This window comes from Schistocerca americana, chromosome 5, assembly GCF_021461395.2.
Source record: "Schistocerca americana isolate TAMUIC-IGC-003095 chromosome 5, iqSchAmer2.1, whole genome shotgun sequence".
Taxonomy (NCBI): Eukaryota; Metazoa; Arthropoda; class Insecta; order Orthoptera; family Acrididae; genus Schistocerca; species Schistocerca americana.
This window is the reverse complement of record NC_060123.1, coordinates 243,772,109-243,797,325: the sequence shown is the minus strand read 5'-3', so window position 1 is coordinate 243,797,325 and position 25,217 is coordinate 243,772,109. Positions and strand designations below refer to the sequence as shown.

The 25,217-nt window shown below is 38.4% G+C and overlaps 2 protein-coding genes across 2 annotated transcripts in view; one reads left to right on the top strand and one right to left on the bottom strand.

The window, feature by feature from the left end:
* Window positions 1-25,217, top strand: part of LOC124616718 (kinesin-like protein KIF14) — a 250,548-nt gene that overhangs the window by 68,861 nt on the left and 156,470 nt on the right. The gene's annotated exons all lie outside the window — the stretch shown is intronic.
* Window positions 7,132-25,200, bottom strand: LOC124616719. Its single transcript, XM_047145080.1, has 2 exons — window positions 25,047-25,200; window positions 7,132-7,525 (listed from the first exon to the last, which is right to left on the bottom strand). The coding sequence occupies exons 1-2, from the start codon at window positions 25,141-25,143 to the stop codon at window positions 7,278-7,280; spliced, it is 345 nt and encodes a 114-aa protein (XP_047001036.1). The 5' UTR covers window positions 25,144-25,200; the 3' UTR covers window positions 7,132-7,277.

Here is a 25,217-nt window from a genome sequence, read left to right as displayed (position 1 = left end):
TATTCCATATATAAAGTATCTTGCAGTAGAAATAGCATATTTTTAGTTTTATCTATTTATCCTTTAATTTCATGTAAGCTGTAGCAACTGTCATTAGATCTCTCTTTGTTTTCAGTCATTCTTATCTGCCTGTTATTAACACTCGTACAAGAGGCCATTCTGAAACCATTAAATAAACATGCAATAATTCTCTTTGTTCATCTGTTAATGCTGTATCTATGTTCAGGATCTGGTTCCCAAAATGGGAACAACTGGTCCAGAGCTGTCATGTGAAGTGGAAAACACTTTACACTTTGAAGTTTCAGAACTTAATAAGCAATTTTTGTACCATTAACATCCAGATTAGTTTTTCGTGATTCTTTTAAATCGTTTGAGGCAAATGCTGTGATAGGTCATTTGAAATGTTCATACAGTCAGTTTACTTCATCATACCCAACATGAGATTGTGCTCAATCTCTAATGAGCTTGTCACTGACAGGACATCAGACTCTAAGCTTCCTTCCTTTTTTTCCTTTTCCTTTTCCTTAATCCTTTTTGCCATTCAAATCTTTTAGGAATTCCTGTTTTAAGTTTTATGTTTGGTGTATAGGTAGACCAGATAGCCCGTAAATACAATTTTCATGATTCTAATAATGTACGATGTCTGTTCAGAAAATTCTGGAACATTTGTAATTTCATGCTAATGGTGTGTTGGAGCAAAATGCTGTTAGCATCCTTGCATATGTCTGTATTTTATGTTTAACAGCTGTTAAGTTTCATTGTTGCATGTCTGTTAGTTATTGTTCAGTGCTGTATTGAGTGGAAAGTTGGGTCACACAGTTTGCGAATTTCGAGATGACAGAGTTAGAGGAACAATGCCCCTCCATTACATTTTGCATGAAACTCAAAAAACCTTTACAGCGACACACCAATTGATGCAGGAAGCCTATGGTGATGAGTGCTTAAGCCGTACTCGGTGTTACGAACGGTTCACACGATTTAAAGGTGGCCAGATGGTAGTCAAAGGTGACCCTCATCCAGGACATCCTTAGACGCCTACCAAGGATGCTCATGGTATGAACATCAATGAAATTGTGCGTGCCAATCGAAGACTGCATGTTAGAGAGGTTGCCAAAGTATGTAACATTTCAGTTGGATAATACCATGAAATCCTGACAAGGCATCTTGAAATGCATTGTGTTGCAGCCAAGTTTATTCCACAGCTCATGAATCAAGACCAGAAGGACATTCACCTCGCATTCTGTGAAGAGCCTTTGGATCCCGCAAATGAGAGCGATATGTTCCTTAAGAGAATCGTAACTGGTGATGAGCTATAGATCAATGTTTGTGATGTTGAGACCAGGTTCAATCTTTAGAATGGTTTGGGAAAGGTTCTCCAAGAGCAAAAAGAGCTCGTCAGGTCAGGTCAAATGTCAAACAATGCTGAGAGTTTTCTTTGACTTCAAAAGATTAGCTCCTCGTGAATTCATGCCACAGGGACAAACTGTTAATCAGTGGTACTATTGGTAGGTGTTATGGTGCCTATGAGACAATTCATGACTCTTGCACCACGCTAGCACACCCGCACATTCATCCCTGTTCATGCGTGACCATTGCGCAAAAAACAAAATCTTGCCTCATCCTCTGTACTGTCCAGACCTGGCCCTGTGGGCTTTTTTTTATTTCCGAAGTTGAAAAACCCACTGAAGGAATGAATATTTGAAACGATAGACAAGATAAAAGTAAATCTGCAGGCGTTGCTTCACGTGATCCACCAAGATTGCTTCCGGAAGTGGAAACTGGGTTGGGAGTGGTGTATCAATTGTGGAGGAGAAAATTTCAAAGGAGACCATGTACAATAAGTAAAGGGTAAGAGTAGAAAAATTTTGTGGGTAAAATTCTGGAATTTTTTGAACAGACCTTGTATTTAGTAACACAAAACAGATGTTCCAAAAATGGAGTAGTGGGAATGAGTGGATGCAGGTACCTGACGTATGATATTGTGAGAAAGAAATGTGTATTTTTTATATTCATATTTAATTTTCGTACTAAATATTTTAAAGAGCTTATTTTCTCATTACACCACTAGTAAAAAGATAAGCAAATAAGGGAAAAACTAGCTCACACAATGAGAATTACGAAAAATAAATATAACACACAATTATGCACAACAATAACGTATATATGGCCTTCACCGGTTCTCGAACTCTAAACGTAAACCCTGCTTCTCTAACTTTCTATGGTGACCTCAGTAACACTAGTGACAGCATAAACTATGGGAATCTCTCCACACTTATTTACTGCATTATGTTCTCCGAATGAAGCTCAGTGGTTTTGAAGGACTTTGGGGCTGATGCAAATTGCCCAATGGTACAGTCAAATGTCTTGTCCATCATGGCACAGGTCATTGAACACTCTTTTGTGTAATGCTTTCGGATTTTGCACTGGTTGGACAAGTGACTGTTGTGAGATGTACTTCTGAAAGTGACAGTTTACCACATACCTTGTGAAGCCAGGTAGATCCAATGGTTTCTCCTTGTACTGTTGTGTTTGTCTGTATAGCAGCAAAGCATTTAGTGGGGAAAGTGAGAAGTTGGTAGTACCATTTCTTTGTTCTGAAATTAATCCTAATATTTTCCAGTATTTTCATCAAGCGTGTCCAATCCTGCTGTGGAATTGCTATAGTTAAAAATTGTGGCAGGTGCAGATATGTCAATAAACTGTTGACTGAAATAAGCATATTTCATAACCAGTCTTTTCACGTCATAGTAGTCTACCTCTTTGGTAACAATTTCTCTATCACAATACTTCGTAACTTTTGCTTCTGCAACAGGATTTTTCTCTCTTTCACATACACCACCTGAGTCTTCATCTGACTGTCTTGTGTAACGTTGGGGATGTGTGTATAATTCAGCCTCAGAAAAAAAACAGTCCTCTTTTAATTAGCCTGTCATTTCATTGGCAGTCAACCTAAAAACCAAGTGCTTGCAATTATTTCAATGCTCCCATTCAGTCCCACTGTTCCAAAAATGGAAAACTTAGGTATAATGCATTGGGTATAATGCATTATAACCCTTTGTTGAGAAATTATTATGAACAAATACCACATACACATTAACATTCGGGTGCTTATACACCATATTTTGTAACAGTAATGTCACTATCTAGTGTCACATATGATAAAATTTATTTACATTTTCCTTGAAGCCACTTTTCCATAAACAGTAATTACTATAGCATTAGCAAGATTGCTCTGCAGAAGTTCTCACCAGAACTGACTGTTCCACACAAAAGCACAGAGCATTTGTTTCAAAAATGTAGCAGTGGGATTAACTGGATTAACATTGCAATCAAACTAATTGGTAAGCAGCCAGATCATTCATCATAGTTCAGTACCTTGCCCTTGGACATAGACCTACTAGAAGGTGGTCGGTCAACCAAAAGTAGACCTTATATAAAATAATATCCTTGTTAAACTTTAGGTCCCCGTGTAACAGGCTGGATAAGTCAGTGCAAAGTCCGAAGAAAAGCAACGACATGCCACCTACAATAGGATCGTGCCTAGCAAAGCACTGTGGCGCTCAGACCATCCTTCGGGTTGAAGATAGGTTTGCCTTAACTTAATAGCAAATTCTGGTGATATTGGTAGCAAGATTTATTCATCAATTGCCTCAAGCTTAGTGGAACACAACTTTCGAGCTCTTAAGGTTTTTCTGGTAAAAAGTACACGCATTCACACTCTACTACGCAAACCCCCACACATTACTGTGTCCACCGTGATCCATATTATTAAGTTGCAATTACCTCGGTTGATAGATATGAGGAGCAGGCAGGGAAGAACACATGAGACACGGAGGGAGCAGTGGACTAGCCCGAGGTAGGAGTGGGAAAGAGAAATGACTCAGTGGCTGCACAAGAAGAAGAAAGGATTTCTGAGGAAGGAGAGGAACAGGGAGAAAGAGACGAAGGTTGAGTCGGAGAGAGCAATAGGGAGGAGAAAAAGGAGGGGGTAGGGGGAAAGAGATAGGGAGGGAGGGAGATGGATGCCTCATTTGGAGAAAGGTGAAAGGAGAAGGCAGTACACAATCTGGATGGAGAAGTAGTGTTGTGGACCTTGACAGAAGGGAGAAGGGAAATGTAAGGTGAGACAACTGAATGGAATTTGTTTTTGATCCTGTAGGATTACATAGTGTAAATATATGTGCGTATAATATAAGACGTATCAAATATTATCACTTATTTCCGAAGGGGAACCGTTTTGATTAAACTCCTGAATATCACTGATCATAAAGAACAATATAAACAAATTTAATTTAGTAAATACTTTTTAATGCTAATAAAATGCTTTTACACCAATAATATTTGAGCTTTTTTTGGAAAGTTAGTGTCATGTATGCTGTCATGCAGGTTTTTTGGCAGACTGTGGGAATATGATACTCTAGTACTAAGGTCATTTTACAAGCATTGTCAATCAGTGGGTTGTGCTTTGTGTATCATTCTTTCCCTGTGTGTTCAGATGTGTACACTTGCATTTGTAATCCACTGTGAACTATCTTTTGTGATGTATGTTGTTGTTGTTGTGTATATGTACAAAGATGCAAAAATTAAATTTGTAAAGTAGTTTGTGCATGTTTCATAAGCCCTTGTTCATCTTTTGTTTTTTCGATGTTTGTGTTTTGCCACACTGCCACACCATCACTCCATACTGAAGGTATTGTTCAGAGTGACCATGGTATAGTGTGTACAGAAGCTGTTCGTCTGGGTATCATGAAAGCTGCTGCATTATGAATATGATAGAGCTGAGTTTCGTAGAGACAGAATTTGTATGCTGTTTCCATTTCAACTTGTTATCTGCAGTAATGCCTAAAGATCCAGTGGATTCTACTTTGTCCATCTTTATATCGTCCACCTCTAAATTCACAAGCACAGATTTCTCTCTGTTTCTGAACACTGCATACATAGTTCTCTTCAGATTTGTAGTTCATTTTCTGTGAGCCCCTGAGCTGTGACATTTGCAGAAATACATGCTTTTTCTCAAACTGTTCCACATTTTGGTCACTGTTCTGTATTGTCATGTCATCTCCTCCTCTCTCTCTCTCTCTCTCTCTCTCTCTCTCTCTCTCTCTCTCTCTCTCTCTCCAATGGGTATATCATTTATAAACATTAAACGCCAGTGATCCCATTACTGATTCCTATAGTACTTCATATTTGATGTCTGGTTCCTGACTGACTTCCCTATTGATACAGTGTTGCATAAGTATTATTGTATCCAGTATTTTGCTTGGCATCAAATTCCATAGTTTTTCAATTTTTGTATCAGTCTTTCATGGGCCATGGTGTCGAATACTTCGGGTAAGTCTGCTAGCACTGATGATGCTACACAAACATCACTGCTCTCAGTTGTTAAGTGAAGGTCTTCGGTTACTGTATTGCCCTTGGTGAGAGGTAGTGCCTGAAATTTGGTATTCTCGGCACACTCTTGATGCTGTGGATCTCAGAATACTGAATTCCCTAACAATTTCTGGAGTGGAATGACCCCTGTGTCTAGCTCCAACTACCATTCCACATTCAAAGTCCGTTAATTCCTACCGTGCGACCATAATCACATCAGAAATATTTTCACATGAACCACCTGAGTACAAATAACAGCTTTGCCAGTGCACTACCCTTTTATACCTTGTGTACCTGATACTACTGCCATATGTGCATATCACTGTCTCATGACTTAAGTCATGTCAGTGTATACTCTGATGTTAATAACAAGGCTGTTGTTTCTTTCAAAATATCATATGAATTATGTGTGTGACATTGTCTATTACTGTAATGCCCCAATGACAACAGATTATTGTTGTGGTTGCTGCTGCTCCTGTTGCTGTTATTTGTAGTTATTGTCTGCACAGTAATGCACAAATGTTTCACTTGAATTTAAAGAGAATCAGTTCTGGTGGCAAGGATGATAAAACTTACAGCACCATAGCATCTTTTGCTTTTAGCTCTTTCACACGAAATGACTCACTTGGCGAACTGCAGACTTCTACAAGGCAGAGGAAGACTAATTATTTATTGATGGTTTAGAAACAATATATAGTGAAGTGGAAAGTAACAGTTGAGTATGAATAATAAACTTTGGAAACTTTTTTGAAGATAATCCCCCTTTGATAGGATAATGCTTCTAAGAACTATGGGTAGCTTACTATAGTACGCCAACAGGGAAATTTCATTTTTAGTTTTTTCTACAGTTTTATTGTAAACAGACTCAGGGATATATATAAAATATTATACATAGAGTTAATGAAACTACAAACCAGGTATGTGCATCATCTGCAAAATAAAAAAGGATACTTTTGCTCATGGGTTTTTTTACTCCTTTAGAACATCACTGAAGATGAAGATGCAGTTAAAATTTATTTACCTTGATGGTTCAGAGAGAGACTTTAGCAAAAGTAGGGGAAATGTAAATCTGTCACTTTTTGGGAGCACGAGAATGACTCAGTGTATCATTCTATCAGCTCTCAATAATGTAAACTTTAAAATATGTTACAGAACACAAATAAAATAAAAAACGCTAAACCAACTATGACAATTGTCTCATTCTATACAAGTATTCAGTCTGTTAAGTAAATGACTAGTGTTTTGAAGTCTTATTGGACTTGGAATGTAAACAGTTTAACACACACACTTCCTGGTCAAAGTCAGTTAAATTCTTAAAAAAATATCATGTTATTGCACTTGAACGTACTGAAAAGCATCTTTCAGACTTACATTAACCATTTTCATGAATATCATTCTCGAATTATTTACATTCTTCACCAGGATTGTAAGAGACAGTAGTAAAATTTCAAACAAGTTCTAGATTGCATTGTTAATTATCCAGTGCTACAATAAAGTTACTGGAATTGTCTTATTCAATGGTATTCCTAAAAAAATTATGTACAAGTAGTATTAAAATACAAATTTACAACGCCTGCAGAGGTAGTTCAACTATGATTTTATTTGACTTTGTGCTGATCCTGTGCCTGAATGTTTAATTCTGCTGTTTTTTGTGAATGTTGTTCAGGATTATCAGTCTCTTCCTCAATACAGGCATCATTTTTGTGATCTTGACGAGATTTACTTCTAATGTAGGTGGACAGAGGTCTGCGTTGCTTTTCTTGACATATAGGACATGGCTCCTTTGATGCTTTTGCTCCAGAACAAGAAGCCTTGTTTTTATTTGTCCCTGCAGATGCTTTGCTGCCTGTACAAGTAGTATTAAAATACAAATTTACAACGCCTGCAGAGGTAGTTCAACTATGATTTTATTTGACTTTGTGCTGATCCTGTGCCTGAATGTTTAATTCTGCTGTTTTTTGTGAATGTTGTTCAGGATTATCAGTCTCTTCCTCAATACAGGCATCATTTTTGTGATCTTGACGAGATTTACTTCTAATGTAGGTGGACAGAGGTCTGCGTTGCTTTTCTTGACATATAGGACATGGCTCCTTTGATGCTTTTGCTCCAGAACAAGAAGCCTTGTTTTTATTTGTCCCTGCAGATGCTTTGCTGCCTGCAAAAAAAAAAAAAAAATTAAAATAGCAAATGGTATATGCTGATTGTACAATACATACAAACAACAGATAGAGAAGGATTTATTAATGAAGCAAATTTTCACATCTCTCCAGAGACCAATACCCTTTGGACAGAAAGAAAAAATGAAGGAAATTTGATTGATGAAGGAAACAGGTTACTTATAAATAGTGGAAAATTCTATAGTCTTTCCTGATTATATTGATACATAAATTATAGAGTTTCAAATGAAAAATGACCTATTATATACCAATTTTAAAGTTACGGTCACGTATGCCACCACGCCCCCTTTATTTCTGTTACATAAACCAGTATTATTTTGTAAAGGACTGTGAACTTTGTTTCCAGCGATTATATGTATGATACATTGTATATGTTGGTAACAGTGCAGCTTTCTAGTGTCTGTAAATGATTCTCTTTGCTAGTATTTACTTTTGTTTTGCTGAAGCAGTTTGTTCACATGTTACTGAATGTTTGTTACCCAAGTGCTACATATATTTGTGGAAGTACATATCCTTTAATGTACAATAAATACAAACTATCCCACGCATCAAGAAATCCAATAAAAGGAAATTCTGTGGTACCCAGTTCACAAACAAAACAAGCCACACTGTTGAAAGTAACCTATGTTCTTCAGAGAAGAAACTCCCACATGGCACTCTTCCTATTGATTCAAATTTTTGTGTTAACAATGACGCTGATTTGTAGTGGATATGTTGTTGTTGATGTCTGATAAAGGAAGTGGTGAAATGTAAACAGTGTTATGGTGTAGGCTGTCTGGAAATAACTGAACAACAAAGTAGCAGGAAGGTTTTAGCATCAAAATTAGTTGTTCTGTGTAGATCCTGCAATAAATCTACCTCAAAAATGACTTTGAACATTGTGCATCATTCATATGATGTGAATTTGAAGCTAGTGTATGCAATGCGTGCAACAGGAAAAGGAAAAAAATGCTGCTCAAACATTTTGTGGTTTGACAGATCCTCCTCCTCTTCCCAGTAGTTTCAGCAAATACATAAAAATATTTTTAGGTACCTTGACGGTTGTGTCTAAAGTATGTATGAAACATGCAGTAGAAGAAACTGTAAATATTAGTGGAACCAGGAACATTGCTGTTGCACTTGATGGGACATGGCAACATCGAGGACATCGTTCCTTGAATGGTGTTGTAAGTGCTACTTCTCTGGAGAATGGGAAAGTTGTTGATCTTGAGTGCTTATCTAAGTACGGCCACACCTGCCACGGTAACACTGAAGGACATATTGAACATTAGGATGGTTGCAGTGGATGTATGGAGTGTGATGGAGCTCTAAAAATATTTCAGAGGTTGGTGCCTGTTTATAATGTTAGATATACGAAGGACCTAGGTGATGGCGACTCTAAAGCTTTCAATAAAGTTAATGAGTTCAATGTTTATGGTGATACCTTGGTAACAAAACTGGAGTGTTGTGGACATGTGCAAAAGAGGATGGGTGCTAGATTGAGGAAGCTACGAAGAGAAATGAAAGAAAAGTTGCTGTCTGATGGAAAATCTCTGTCTGGCCAAGGCAGATTGACAGAAACTGAAATAGACCTTCTTCAGAGTTATTATGGACTGGCAATTAGACGAACTGCACCTCTGAATGATGTTGCAGCAATGAGAAAAGCTGTATGGGCCACCTACTTTCTTAAGTTGTCCACAGAGGACCACCCTGTCCATGGACTTTGCCGTAAAGGAGCAGATTCTTGGTGTGGTTACCGAAAAGCAAAAGAAAATTGTCAAATATACCATCATAAGCATTCTCTTCCTGAGCCTGTTATGAATGAAATAAAACCAATTTTTAGAGACCTAAATGACCCTGTTTTGCTTAGTAAATGTCTTCATGAGGCACTCAGAATACAAATGAAAGTTTCAACCATTGCATATGGGAAAGATTACCCAAGAATGTTTTTGTAGGACTAAATATATTAAAAGTTGGTGTATTAGATACAGTGATATGTTTCAGTGATGGAGTGATAGGAAGGTTGGAAGTCCTGAGAAATTTAGGCATAAAATGTGGCTTTAATATGGAAGATAAAGTACTTGCGTGTGATAGGTAACGGTTGTATGAAGCTGAAAGAGCCGCTCTTCAAGTTACTAGAGAAGCAAGAAGTGCTAAAAGGAATGCCAAGAGGAAGCTTGAAGATGGAGAAATGCTGCAGGATGAAGACTATGCTTCAGAAATGTTATGAGGCACAGTTTAATTGGACTCATATCTTCATTCGCAATTTCCCGCAAGTAGTATTTTTCAGACTTCAGGTACAAATATTTCCTAAAGTTTATAAAGCATTGCTCTAATTTCTTTTCTGCAACTTACAATAGTCCACACTTATGTAGGAGACCTAAGCTTTATTGCAGAATCAACTAAATATAGAAAAAGTAACGTTTTATTAGGAAAAAAATATAAAAATTAAAATGTAAGATTATATTTTTTTATCCTTGTAATATACATAATAGGTGGAATTAAATATGTCTAGTACCTCAGCCATCATGTCATGCATATCTGTTAAAAATTTGGTCTCCTCCAAATGTGTAACATTGGATTGAATGGTACCTCAATTTGAGGAAGCATTTTGGAAACAAATTGCATCAATTTCTTTGTAATTTTTTTTAATAACCCTAAGCAGGTTCAAAAATATCCAAAATACTTTTAATTTATTTAAAAAGTGTGGTGCATTACCTGATATAAAAAAATCTGTAAAACATGTACGTTATGAACAGTGCCTGAAAGAAATAGGTATTGATTTTTACATAATACTGAGCCGGAAAGTACCCTGTATCCTTAAGGGGCTGGGATAAACTGTGCACTAGGTAATGCTGACATTTGAAGAGTGCCTCCATTTCAAAGATTTGAAGCCTTGAAAACTAGTAGTGTCTTGTATCAGTTCCCAACCTCCATTTGCCTGGCTACTGCATCTTTACCTGTATCTTCACCATAATCTTCCATTTGATCACTGATTCTTGTTAATTTTCATCAAACAAATTTTGATATGGTAAGAACATAGGAAATGAAATGAAAGAAGGCAGCCACTCACTATAATATCCTTGTGCAGTGATCCTAACAGTATTGATTTTATTAAATGGTGCACAGTTAAAGCAAACTTTGTTCCTCATAAACAGTTAGAGGAATTATCATAAAGTGTTGCACATTAAGAAGAATTATTAGTGAAACAGGAAGAGTAGGCAGTCTTCAGATGCTTTAAAGACTTTATCATTTATTTGAAGATATACTTGCAAAGCATATTACTGCAACGGAAAGGGGAGTGTTACATGTGTAGCTTATAGTTAGTGCCAAATAAACATTTGGATTTCGTAATATGGAGGAATCTGAGGTAGCATGCTGATTTCTTTTTGAGTAAACAAAAATCACATCTAATGTAATTGCTTTTATTGTCTGCAAATAAATGGTTTTTATGATGAAATATTAGCTGCTTTGGTATATTAAATGTTTCTGGGACGAATACATTATGTGACGGCATCTCTGATATTCTGTAACGTAGGATAATGGTTTGGTGAGACACTACTGTCTGTGCTTAGAGAACATCACTGTGAGAATTCAGATTTGTTGCAAAAACATCATATGCAGAATTTCATAAAGGCAAGCACTAAGTGAAAAAACATTCGTCTGATTATGAAATTCGATATATATGCATCTTAGTGATCAGTGAGCTCGTCATGTTCAAGGTACTTTATTTTGTGCAGTGTAATCATTTACACTGTTCTTCACCTAAATTGCCTCATTACAAGTTCACATTTCTCTAGCTTTTGAATTTATAAGTACATTTCAGAAACAAACACAATCTAAAGTACAAAGCCACAACTTTTGTATGTTTATCACTGTTGGTAGTAGAGAAACAGGCTCTCTTATGCAGCACTAATCTTCTAATTTATTAAGACTTGATAGTTTTCATCATTGATTATAATTGTAGTTGGTTTCTCAGTGATTATTTGCCTTTACATTTTATAAAGTTTTGCTGGGGTAATTTATGATCAACGGTGTTAATTTAAGAGGTGATAAATAAAATTCTTGTATAAGGTCATGTGGCATGTACCTGCAAAGGCTTTTAATAATATCTGGTAAACCGAACCTTAATTTCATGAGTTTTACCTTACTTTTTACATGTGTAGATAATGTGCCTTCAGCCAAGGACAAATATGCTCTCTTTCAGAAAGAGAGAAGGGACTTTTCTATTGATGGTTACATCTTTTCAATAAGAATGAACATCTGCAACATCTCTAGTTACATCATCCATTAATGAGTAACTAGATAGATTCTGCTCAAATGGCAGCACTGTGAAAGTATATATGTAAGTACACTCACGTGATTCGTGTGCAGTCATTATTTTGCCATTCCTAATAGTCTGATGTAATGTAGTGAAGTGCGGAATAAGGGCATAATTCCTTTTTAAAAATTGATGGATGACTCTCTCACTATAATTAAGTAATGCTCCTGAGAGTTTCAACATAAACACAAAGGAAGTAAGCTAGTGGATTAAAAAACTTCCTTTCCATTCAAAATAAAGAACAGCTTACAAAGGAAAGATATAATGGATCAGAATGCACAGTCTCATTAGCCTTTGTTGATAAAATTACTTTACTCTAAACTTTGCAGGAGAACTGCATCTATGTGCTACATATCTACACCGTAGTATTGCTGTCTTGTTTTAATTAAACGTAGTTTCTGGAAGAGTCTGTATGCAATAGTGTTGTCCACAGTGGCACTTAAGGCAGGCCATTACAAGTACAGCCAAAGTGAATAAATATATTGAGGTACAGTTTTCACTAAGTACAGTGCACAATATAGCAATTTTTTGACATATGCAACAAAGTTTTAATGTTCATAGCTGCCTTATTGTGCAACTATATACTTTTCCTGTGACATTGAAGAGAACCTTCAAATAGCAGTCAAACGACATGACATGTGGAACTTGATCAAACAGTAGCAAGGTAACAGCACTGCAAATCACTGCCATGCTATCTGGAGAAGAGATCCCTCAAACAGTCCATTGTACAGTACTAAATCTAAGCAACGTATAATTCGGGTACTGTTCCTGTTTGACTATCGTGTCAAGTGCCACAAATGTTACCCTTAGCATTGATACATGCTGTGAAGTGATTCTGGGTTGATAATACTGCACACTGAATTTCATCTGAACTTACAACAACACAGGCCTGTATCTTCAACTCGGTTTTCCTTGCAGACTTCTAATTTTAATTTTCTCTACAGATGCATGACCATAGATATTATGGTGAGCATGCAAACTGTTTTGTTTTCTCCATATGACCAAAACAATGACCTCCAAATGTTCTGTTCAAGTCTTTAATTATGTCTGCAGAATGGGTGGTCATATTGGTACCACACAGTTTGTGTTATGTGTAGGGGGGGTGTCTTCCAGTTAGAGTGGCAGCATATCTAGTAGTAAATAGATTTTTCCGACTCTCTAGTATCCCATGAAGTGGGTAGCAGTGATGCAAATTTTGAAAACTCCAGACGACACATTAGCAGACAAGAGTCTTTGCTTATCGCCTTCTCTCAATCAATGTGAACTATCTTCCTTGCATCAGTTTCTGTTACTCAGTTGTGTATTTGACTCTTCACAGTTCAGTTGACAGATTTATTTTAAATAATATTTGCAAAGACAGATAATGGGGATTTGGCATGATATGGCTACCTTCCAGCATACAGCCACACTACTAACAGTGTGGTATCTTTCTCCATAAACAAAAATTGTGTCCGTTTTTTTCAACTGTAATATTTATTCAAAAGTCTGAATAGCTTCATGAGCAAGTTGTCTGATCACAGCAACAGAAGAGCACAAACTGATAGTCACAAGTAAACACATGAACCATACCTGTGTTACATGTTTTCTTATATTAGGTGCAGTAGGGCAAATATACTGTGGTTTCAAGTCTTGGTCATCCTCCATGTGCTTGTCACCATGATGGCCAGTACGAGAGCTCTCAACACAATATGTTTAACTATTACCTTGGAAGCAATGGAAGAAAAATATCTCACTTGTGTAATGATTTTGCTTGTTCTTCTAACAATAAGGTATACCTCTCACTTTCAAAACATTCTGTTTGGTTTAACATGTATTTTATTATGTTCATGTGATAGTGCCTTGAAAACTTGTTCCATTAACATAATCAGTTCTTCCTCCTGGGTTGGAAAAAAGAAATTGGTGATCAGCTTGAATCTGAATTTTCTCTTATTTTGTACTTATTTCATTTTCTGTCAAGCTGTACTGGCATGGATTGTATACCGAAATAGTGGAAAGTGCATCATAGAGCCACAGTTCACAGAACTGGTGCACTGCGTGTTCAGTTATCTGCTTTTGGTCTGTCTCCTCCACAGTTTCCATCATCTCGATTAATGACACACAAGGAATTGGACACAGTGTAGTGTATGTATTTGCTGTCAGTAAATTAACTGATAAGGACCCCTTTATCTACATGTTGTTGGATACAGAAATTAAGCCTAGTTGCTTCAGTTTTTTTCCCAGGCAAAGTACTTGTGACATTTGTTTTGATATAAATCCAGTAATGGACCCCAAAAATTTACTAACCAGGTAATTTCAGTCAGCATGACCATCTTCAGATCTGAGTGAAACCAGTACATTACATAATTCAAGTAATTGCATATATCATGTTAATCAACCATACAAGCTTTGTCACAAAATCTAAAAAATTTTCTGACTACCATAGATACTATTATGTCAGATGTGTTGCTTCTTGAGAGACATGAGGTATTCTACCATGCTGCAAAGGGTGATTTACTTTGAGAGTGCAAGCACATAACGTGCCACAGCATATATGTCATGTCTATGAAGTGTGAACATATCTTCAATAATAGTGTCCAAGATACTTGGAAAAATTTTCAGATTTTGTAACAAAGCTTGTATGGCTTATTAGTGTGTGTGTGTGTGTGTGTGTGTGTGTGTGTGTGTACTGGATTCACAGGCCTGGAGACGGTCATAACTGAATCAAGTACCACTGGAATGATGTAGACCCAAATAATTTACACCGACTAACATAAAAACATACATTACAGTTGTTCAATATAAAAGTGATTCTATCTTCATAAATATTACTTTAAGGAAGAAAAGAAATTTAGTTGTGAAAAACTATAAATAAATTTTAGTGTGTTATTAATACAAAAATGAATGAAATATCATTGGATACAACTGACTCAGAGAAAGAGTCGCACATATTTAAAAAAATTAGCTTTGAAAACAAGAAAAATATGATTTTCCATTGTGCTTAATGGATCTTATTGACTCCAGTGGTACTAGGAAAGTAGTAAGAGAAGTGTAAGTAATTTTACATTAGATGTTGAACACAATAAACATTAAAGCTCAAAACTGTGTAATTACTGCATATGTATTGAAGCACCATATCTCACGGCGTGCGAATTGCACAGACTTTATGCATCTAGTATTTCGGCTTGAGAGATTTAGCGACTTGCAAAAACTTTACACTTAATTTCTTACCTTTCTGAGGCTTTTTCTAGCTAACACACCAGGCAATATAATAAAGGAAAAAAAGTTTGTCGCTTACTACATTTCCGCTGTCTGGCAGTCAAACTTAAGCATCATGTTTTAATTTATTGCCTCTTTACTACCGACTCTAGTCAAAGCATATTTTGCAGACAGTAGCCACATACACCCCTGAATGAACCCGCAAATTGATAGCATTGCACAACACGCAGGTCAGGAGATATGTCTTAAAAATTGAGATAAACTAGCTTTCACTTAAAATTGAGCACACCTGCCCAGACTATACTCATCAAGTGTATGGTACTTATAGCAAACTTAAAAAAAACTGTTTTATACATGGAAGTTCGATTCTTTGAAGATGGTGGGTTGGGGGGGGGGGGGAGTTGGTTAATGACACAAATAATGCAAGTAAGCAGTTTACAAAGGCCGAGTGGAATCGTACTTGGATTATAGAAGGCAGTAATGAACGCTGCATGGTATTATTCGAAAACAACTTCCCCGTGTTTTGTTATCAAGTGTCTCATGACGCAAATTTTCCTTGGAATAATGGATGGTGTGTGGCACGAAAGAAATTTCTTTCGTAGGTCATCGTTGCGGCTTGAATAACCGTGGTAATGAGGACAGTTGTAACAGTGATGTTTAGTGCTTGCGTTAATTGTCCTTTACGGTAATAGGGCCATTAATTTTATTAAACACACTAATTACTTAAACATTCAAGACTGCTTGAACACGTATTCGGCGTAGAAAGCTTTGTTGTCGCGCCTGCGATAGTACGATGACGCCTTTCGAGTGTCCAAGGTGAACCGGTGGTTGTGTTTTATCTGTTGTTGTTGATAATAAGAAGTACTTTTTCCACAAGGCTGCGCATCGCGCAATATTTTTTATGCCTGTGACAAAGTAAAATGACCTTTTTAACCTCTAGATTTAAGTATGACGTTTACATCTATTAAAATACACGGACGTTTCCAGTAAAAAACAGTTAATTGTGCACTGGAAGCTATTTCGTACTGCTTGAATTGTAATGGCGACAACATTTTTACAAAATGCCAGTTTTTCCGCAGAATAGCAACCTATGTCTTTGCACAATAATTGTAGTCCAACACTTGACGTAAATTTTCAGTGCGATATGGTCCTCAGCTGCGATGAATTTTTTGAATGATTTCTTGAAGCCTTCAGTTGCCATTTTCTTTATTTCCTGTACGATTGTACAATTTCGGCCTTAGGCCATTTTCAAGTATTTTATGGATGATTTTTTGGTAACAGATTGTCATATATGCCGTTGCACATATGACATCTTATGCTGATAAATTCGAAATAATTTGTGAGCATAAGATGTCATAGGAGCAACAACGTATATGACATAATCTGTTACCCAAAAATCATCCATAAATTACTTGAAAACGGCCAGAGGGCGAAATTGTACAATCGTACAGGAAATAAAGAAAATGGCAGCTGAAGGCTTCAAAAAATCATTCAAAAAAACTTAACGTAAACGTTGATAGCAGCCCTTTGACGAAACATCCACTTACGTATGAGAACTACCTTCAGTGGAGTTTGCCTCTGAGGATTATTAGTTCGGTAACCGGCATTCTCATCAGTAAAGATAAGTCCACACATTTATGTAGATGATTGGTGAAAGAAATAAGCAACCAGCAACAAATTTTATTTTTCCAAGTACTTCAATCCACAGCCACGAAGCTCAACCAACATTATCATGGACTAAATAATGTAGGTAATTGTTTATCTCTACAGACAATGGTATGCATACACACAGAACATACTTCTTTGAGGAACGAATGGCTTCCACATGTAACACTCGCGTTAATACATATTTGTAGTGATTGGACAAACTGTGAATTGCGACCTGCCCTACTATAAATAAGCCCTGCTTTGGTATCCAGTCGCTCAGAATTCTCTTGCAGATTATTGCATATAAACGCAAATGATGGCTAAAGCTTCTTTTTTGTAACTACTGCAAATAACCTGTCGCAATTCCCTGAGAGATGCTGGAGGACAATGACATCCTTAATCGTCTTTCCGGCATACACCAGTGATTGGATAATATTTTAACTAGATGATTGTGAATGCCGAGAAATAATGCGTTATTTCATCCTCAAGTTCATCAAACGTATCCTGGAAATTTTATACCTTGTGGTTTATGGCAGTGTCCACTTGGAAGACAGTACTTGCTGGGAACAACAAGCTACCTAAAATGTTTTATGGACCTTAGCGGCTACGTTTCCTTTCAGCGAGACCGTATGACTCCCTGAAAATCATAACGTGACCAGCCAAACTATTGGAGTAGTTAACCACGCATACGAGTGGAAGAAGGCAGTCTAGATCATGAATGTGGAAGTCGATGCACCGGAACATATCGTATTAGTGCCCTCTAAATTGTGACATCTGGAATAACAATGCTGTAGATGGGCAATTTGGCTTTGCGTTAAGAAATCCTGGTTCTTGGACAACTAAAAGACGACATTGCCATCCAAATATCCCACAGGGAACTGCAAGGGTTTAGCGGACAAACTGATGCAAATGACTGAAGCGTCAAGTAGACCTACTGTGCAGAATACCTCAAGTAAACAATCACTACTTGGAGCTTCTCGCGTCAGTCCGATCGTGTTACATAGAATTATTATAGCCCAACTATGTTTAGTATTGATACAGGGTGGTCAGAAACAATTTGGAAACATTGTAAGGATGTTGCAGGGGAAGGTGTGCTGAGAAATAATTGCTAAGAAAAAAATTCAATACCTTGCGCCGTTGCAGAGTTATTCCAGTATTGAATTTAGCCAATCAGGTCGTTGCGCGTTCAAAATCAAGCACTTCGATGCGCTAAAATGCGGTAATGCATAGGCATCTGTTGTCCGTTTGTTACATGTTGAAATGCTCATTACCAGTTAAAAAGGTGCCATTTCGGAAATTATAAATTTAAACTAGGTGAGCAAAAGCTACGTTTTTTCGGTTTCAGAAAACCAAACGAAAAATACGTTTGGCGAGACCGCCTCTGACAGTGTCTGCTCACGCCTTGACCTAATAGGCTAATTTCTATGCTAAGTTACTCAGAAACTGCGTAACGTATCATATTTTTCTTAACAATTGTTTCACAGCACAACCTACACTGCAACACCTTACAAGCTTTTCAGACTGTTTGTGTTTAAATTCTCGTAAATGGAAATGCTGATTGTTTACGTTTGCTGTGGACAGACTGGTGGTAGATAACGAGGGATATGTATTTCATAATGTTCACTTGTGCTTTTGCATCAGCCCAGAGTCCTTCAAAACCATTGAGCTTCATTCGGAGAACGCAACGCAGTAAATAAGTGTGGAGAGATTCCCATAGTTTGTGCTGTCACTAATGTTATTGAGGTCACCATAGAAAGTTAGAGAAGCAGGGTTTACGTTTAGAGTTCGAGAACCGGTGAAGGCCATATAAACGTTGTTGTGCAGAATTACGTGTTATATTTATTTTTCGTTATTCTCTTATTATTGTGTGTTAAACTGAAAAAAATTACAAAATTATCAGTGTACTGCAGGTTTCATTGCTGCAATACCCACCAGTATCTACCTGCGACTTTAGTTGCTTTCTAGTATAGTGTTTAGCAGACAGTTCTGAGTCTATGCTGACACGACACGAGATACAGTAGCTCTAGAGCCCGCTGTTGACACCAACAAAGTGGACATAGACCACTTGCCCTAGCAGGAAGCCTGTATATATCGTATATTAATGACCTGACAGACAATATGAGGCAGTCGAATAAAAACGAGACAGTTGGAGAAAAGTTATGATAGTGAGTGCACGCATAGATTTTTTGTCGTGCAAACTATGACGTCAACGTAGAGTGTGTCAGTTGTTGCTATATTTCCTTAATCAACTGAATGGCATGCGCAATTTTTAGACGAATGCTTTCCAGGTGCTCCATTTATATGAACTGCAACTTTTTGTAGTTGCCCTAAAGTGATGTGCTATGCACTGGTGTAAACAAATATTTTAAAACATTTTAAGTATATTATTATTATTAAAATCGTAGGAATTCGTGCCACGTTAAAAGCGGAGATGGCAGCAAGTTATATTTGGGAATGGGAGGGACAGGAACATTCTGTAACTCCTCCCTCCCACAAGAGAACCCTGGGTCCATTAAGACTTCAATACATAAGAGGCAGTGAAATGAAAACGAGGAAAAAAGTAAATAACTCTATTATTTCAAAAGTAATCGCAATAACTGCTAATACATTAAACCACTGTTAGATACAACGGGCAGTAGCTTCATGGAAAATGTTTGCAGTTGCTTACGGAACCATGATTGTACCCAGGCGTGCATGTCTTCGTCCGAAGCAAATCGACGGCCACGAATGCCTTTGGCCCCAAAAATATGGAAATTATTTAGGGAGAGATAGGGACTGTATAGATGACGTGTAAGGGTTCCCAGGGAAACTTATGCAGTGTACTCCAAACCTTGGCAACATGTGGGCGGACGAAGAGGGTGCACGCAATCGTGATTCTGTAGGCAACATCAAACATTTTTCTGTGAAGGCAATTATCATCTTGTCTCACAGTGGGATAGATTTATTAACAGTTATGACGACTACCTTTGAAATGACACATACTTGCTTTGTTTTTTCCCCCGATTGCCTCGTTTTCATTTGCCTGCCCCCTTATAGTATCCAGAACGAATATTTCTCTCGGCATCGGAGGGTGCGCTGTTTTGAAACTTCCAGGCAGATCACAATTGTGTGGCGGACCGGAACTCGAGCTCGAGTCCTTGCGTATAGCAGCCAAGTTGTTTCTGAGTTGTCTATCCCGACACGACAAACAAGACACCCTCACAGCTTCAGTTTGCCAGTACCGTCAAGGTTAGAGTTTGAGTCCTGATCTGCTCACAGTTTTAATCAACGTGGATGTTTCTATATTAATAGTAATCTGATTTTTTGCGGGTGATACAACTGTGCCCAAATATCACGTCAGATCTTGATAAAATTGCACAATAGTGCAAAAACTGACGATTTTCTTTAAGTTCAGAAATATAAAAGTGTACACTTCACAAAACGCAAAAACGTAATAATCAAGGTCTGCAATATCAGTATGTCACCGTTGGAGTTAGTCAAGTCGTACAAATACCTCGTTGTAACAATTAGTGGAGATATGAAATGGCATCACATAGGCTGGTTCGGAAGTAAAGTTGGCAGCAAACTTAGCTTCATTGCTAAAATACTGAGAATATGCAGTCAGTCTACTAGTTGAAATTTTAAGCGATTAATTTTTTGATTGTTTGCAGGTACATACAGAAACGGACAGAAGTATTCAAATCTATGGATATCCATCTTTATTTATGGAAATATATAGTACAATCAGCTACAAATTTTACATATTCACATACGCCTTTAACTTTAACCCAAATAAATTCTCTTTTTGATTAATATTTCTTTTGCTACGAGTATGCAAGACAAGAGGAGATGTTGAGTCATAATGTTGAAGTAATGGATACAGAAGGCGAAAATATTTGTTATACCATGAGTCTACGAACGCGTTATGTCATGTTTTAAACACACACGGCACACGAATGATAAGAATACATGCGTATTATTCAACATGTGATTTCCCGAAATAACATTACGTTACCTTATAACATAAGTACTCAAACGCAATCTGCAATATAGCAGCAAACACAATAAACAATGGAAATGTTGTCGTTTGTACCTTCAGAACGCGTTCGTGTCTGCTGTCATAACAGTACACAAGCAAGTTCAGTTACGAGTGTCCACAATCCAAGTGGGACGAAAAGTAGAAGAGGCGACCTTAGAGGAGAGAACAATCATTTTGCGTATGCATGAAAAGTAAAGAAATTGGAGAAGCTGTCCACAAAAATCCGTCCACTATGTGGTGCGGCCTCCAACGTTGTAAAACGAGGAATAACGTAGTGAATCAACCTAGGACAGGTGCTATGTTAAAATTTACTTCAACAGATACAAGACATGAGCTGAAAATGCCAAAGCAAAATTCCAGCATATCAGCAACAAAAATTAGAGCAGGAAGAACATCTTGGGAAGATGGTTCACGAAAACAGCAGTTAGTAGTGTTCTGATCAGCATTGGTTACAGTTCCAGAACACACAGAAGAAAACCGTATGTAAGTAAAGCAAAGAAGAACAAGCGGTTGGTATTTGCCAATGAGTACGTAACGAAGGAGAATGAGTTCTAGGATCGTAACTTCAGTGTATACCTAAGTGCTAACCGGTTAAGGGTTGTCGTAAAAATATGGAAGCTAGGGTCAAACACGGAGGCGGCAGCGCAGTTGTGTGGCGTCGTATGGCGTTAATTGGTTTGGGTAAGCTTGCTTTTATTGATGGCAACATGAACAAGTGTTTTTATAAAAACATACTACAAGAACATTTGTGCCGACCTGTGCGGCCGAGCGGTTCTAGGCGCTTCAGTCTGGAACCGCGCGACCGCTACGGTCGCAGGTTCGAATCCTGCCTCGGGCATGGATGTGTGTGATGTCCTTAGGTTAGTTAGGGGACCGATGACCTCAGATGTTAAGTCCCATAGTGCTCAGAGCCACTTGAACCAAGATCATCTGTACAGAAGTGCTCAAAAACAAAATCTTGGACGGAATTATTATTTCCAACAAGCTTACCTCAGAAGTTGCTAGGTTACGACTCGTCTACAACATACCACATTAAACTCAAACACTAGCTCAGTCACCCGTCTTGTACCTGACTGAGAGTACATATGGTAAAGATTGGAAGAACCAGATAACACCATATCACAAGTAAAACAAGACTGAAAAACATTATTCTGCAAGAAAGAAATAATATTGATTCGGATGTAACCAGTAAGCATGTACATTCAATGCTAAGGCGCTATGCAGCAGTTAAAGGAACTCCATGAAAAGCAAATACTAGAGTCCTGTGCTTTCTTTATGTCAAAATGTTGGAAACTATATTTCAGTTTTCATTATGAAAATGTATTTATGTTTAATTTGAGTAAATACATGAGACATTAAAAATGAATGAAAGATGTGTTGAAAACATAAGGTGATTTCAGTGTGTACCAAACCTGGAGACATGAACCTGAAAACAAAAAATTGCTTGTGTAAGTTTGTTTTACGAGTTGATAATTAAAACCTTGTGATTACCCTTCCTACAAAGGAGACTGCCAAGAAAACACTTGTGCGAACCGTCCTAGAATATTGAAGAAATGCATCGGACACAGACCTCATCTTTTTTCCTAGCGTTTATTCCGTCTAGTACGGAGCCCGTTTTTTTTTTTTCTGGGTTTAGCAAATTTTATTTTACTACTTAAGTGTGTCAGGCGTCAAAGTGACCTCTAAGTGGGTGAAGCCGAGAGCGTCATGTCTCAATCGCGTAAATTTTGTCCTGTTTGTGTTCGTATTTTAACTGTTTGTATTATCGTTCACTGTGAGGTGGATGTTGGGGACCAGCCGAGCATTTGCCCAAACGAGCATGGGAAATTGCCTAAAAATCACATTCAGGCTGGCCGGTGTACCAGCCCATGCCCATTCCCATTAATCCGCCGGGTGGATTCGATCAAGGCCTGGCTCATCTGTCTAGCAAGCTAGCTCGCAACGCTATACGAACTCTGTAGGATGCACAGACCAAGTAAGACTAACAGGAGATACAGAACGTATGCAAAGGTCAGTTCAAATGGTCAGGTTTATTTCATCCACGTGAGAGCGTCACAAAAATGCAGGGAAATGTGGACTGCAGACAGGTGGAGAAAAATGCCAACTATTCCGCGAAAGTCTGTAAAGTTTCAGAACCAGTGGCACGTGAGGATTGTGGGAACATACTGCAGCCCGCACAGGATCTAGAATTTATTCATTTATTTAGCGTGTGACATTACATATCAACAGCAACTAACAATTGTCGATTACACAAATTTACAAAATTTAATGGCTCAGGTGTCTGTCTGTCTGTCTGTCTGTCCGGTTGGTTCTGAGAAGAACCGTTGTGAAGTAGTTTCGCGTTCATGTTTAAGCCAGGAGATCTGTAGTAGATAAGTCTGGGCTGCCAGCACTGATAATCGTTTAGCACCACCCAGAGGATACGTGCAGCATAGGGTGTGCTGCGGACGCGAGTATCTCGAAGACAAGATTAAACTAATTACGGCGCACACAGAAGTAATTGAACAGCCATTGCTCCGCCTTCCATACGTAAATGGAACGGAAGGTATGTGGCACGATCCTCTTCTCAGAAATTAGAAACATATGGCTGTATATGAATTTAGATAAACGATCACGAACGTTCTGGCTGTTCAGAACCCATCTGGAGACACAATTACGGAAGGAAGGAAACATTTCATGCCTGTTAGATATCTTCGCTAATTTACAAGACGCAAATGCGCAGTCAGTGCGCAGGCGCGGCTTCCATTGGTTGGGTGTAGTGTGGGAGAGCGCACTGCGCAGAAACGTACAGCCTCCGGCAAGGTTCCGCGCTGCGCGGCAGTGTTTACAGGATTCGTAACGAGGACACGCGGACCGCAGCCGCTCCGCGCCGCGTGCTGTCTCCAGAAATAGACGCTGGGCGCGCGCCGAAGGCCGGCAAGGGGCTCGGCCGCCGAGCCGAGCCGAGCCTCCTGCTTTTCCAGCCAACCACCAAGCGCAGCACTGCGAGCTAACGAACCCGCAGCTTTCGGCCGTGAACTGGCCGCACTGGCACATCTCGTTCGCTCATATCTAACCCAAACACATCCCTCCCAACGTTTAACGATCTCGTTCTGGGATACTGATGTTATTGCTAGTCCGGGAGTTTTGCCCTTTGAAGGACCAACCGATTACGTTAAAAAGTCTTCAATCTTCAGAGTGTGAATAACGTGTCGCGACGATATCCATAACACGTTGTACCCAGTCTAGGCACTCTGCTTTCGGGAAATGCAGTGACGATCTTGAACAATCTTTTTGAATTATGTGTTTCAGCCAGACAACATAACCAGTTTCGACTTACTAGTTACTCGTTAGATGATTTAAATAAGTCACGTAGTTACTCAACCAGGCGCAGAGAACTGCTCTCAATGTAAACACACATCTGCGTTTTGATTGTCGGAACTAAACTATGTATCGTAACAATATAAAATTGGTGAATGTTAAATAGTAAATACTATATAAGATCAAAAATGTTCACACTGTAAAACTGATTGTGAGAAAAGCCTTCCCAAAATGAGAACTAGTAAAAAAAAATCTTAGTTGCTGGTTTACATAAGCTAAACGAGTATTAGGAGCATCATATAAGACGCCCGTCTGCAGACGCGATCCAACAGTAGCAAACTTGTAGCTGGCGAATATTGTATACGCCATTTTCCTCAATTTCAAATAGATTCATCATGTGAGTTTTGTGACAGCAATCATAAATAAAGAAACTTCAAGTGCAGAAAGAGACTCTGGACGGATTCATGGATTTGGGTTACGCCCACGTCATTACCTCTCCTGTTAAAAAAATACTTTCCCTCAATTTCACTTTGACTCTATCTAAAAACTAAACTGTTTCCTTTTCCAGATGTCTTCTACCTGATCATGAATTTGTAATTGCGACTTCAGAGAATCGAGATGTTTGTAAACGCACCGTGTCGAGTGCGTGTGTCCAGTCACGTACGCAGCACTCGCAGGTTTCGCGGTTGCCTCTCTCGATCTGGCAATAGGGACCATTAAGAAGTTTCTCTCTCTCCCGGCACAAAGTTGGAAATTACATTTCTACTTATTGCTGTCTACCTTAAACGACACTTGTTAGTAGCTTCAGCTGTGCTGTTAAAATCAAACACGCACGAAGCTGGGTACCAGATGACTGGATTTTCAGTTTGTCATGGAACATATTCGTTTACAGTATGTGCCCTTTTTTTGCATATGGAAAGCGTATGGCACTGAAAGAACTCCGCCGTAGCAGAAGAAAGCAGATTTAGCAGTCAAAGGTGAAAACTCGTACCGGGCGAAATCCGCGCCGTACGAAAGGAGGCCATGACCGGTGACTGACCTTTGTGATCCTGCTGTGCCGTCCAAGTGTACTCGTATCCGCTGTGCTTGAGCGAGTGGTACGTGAATACGTCGGGGAGCGAGTTGTACACGTCCATTCTGGATGCCGCGGCGACCGCCACTGACGCCGGGTCCCAGTCACGCCTCTTTATCGCGTCGGCCGCGCTCAGGC

Bases quoted from the DNA above. Each gene is read 5' to 3' on its own strand.
- LOC124616719 (XM_047145080.1), bottom strand. From the start codon at position 25,143: ATGGACGTGTACAACTCGCTCCCCGACGTATTCACGTACCACTCGCTC. The intron at 7,526-25,046 runs GTCAGTCACCGG...TTTTTTTTGCAG, and splicing joins GGCACAGCAGGATCACAAAG to GCAGCAAAGCATCTGCAGGG.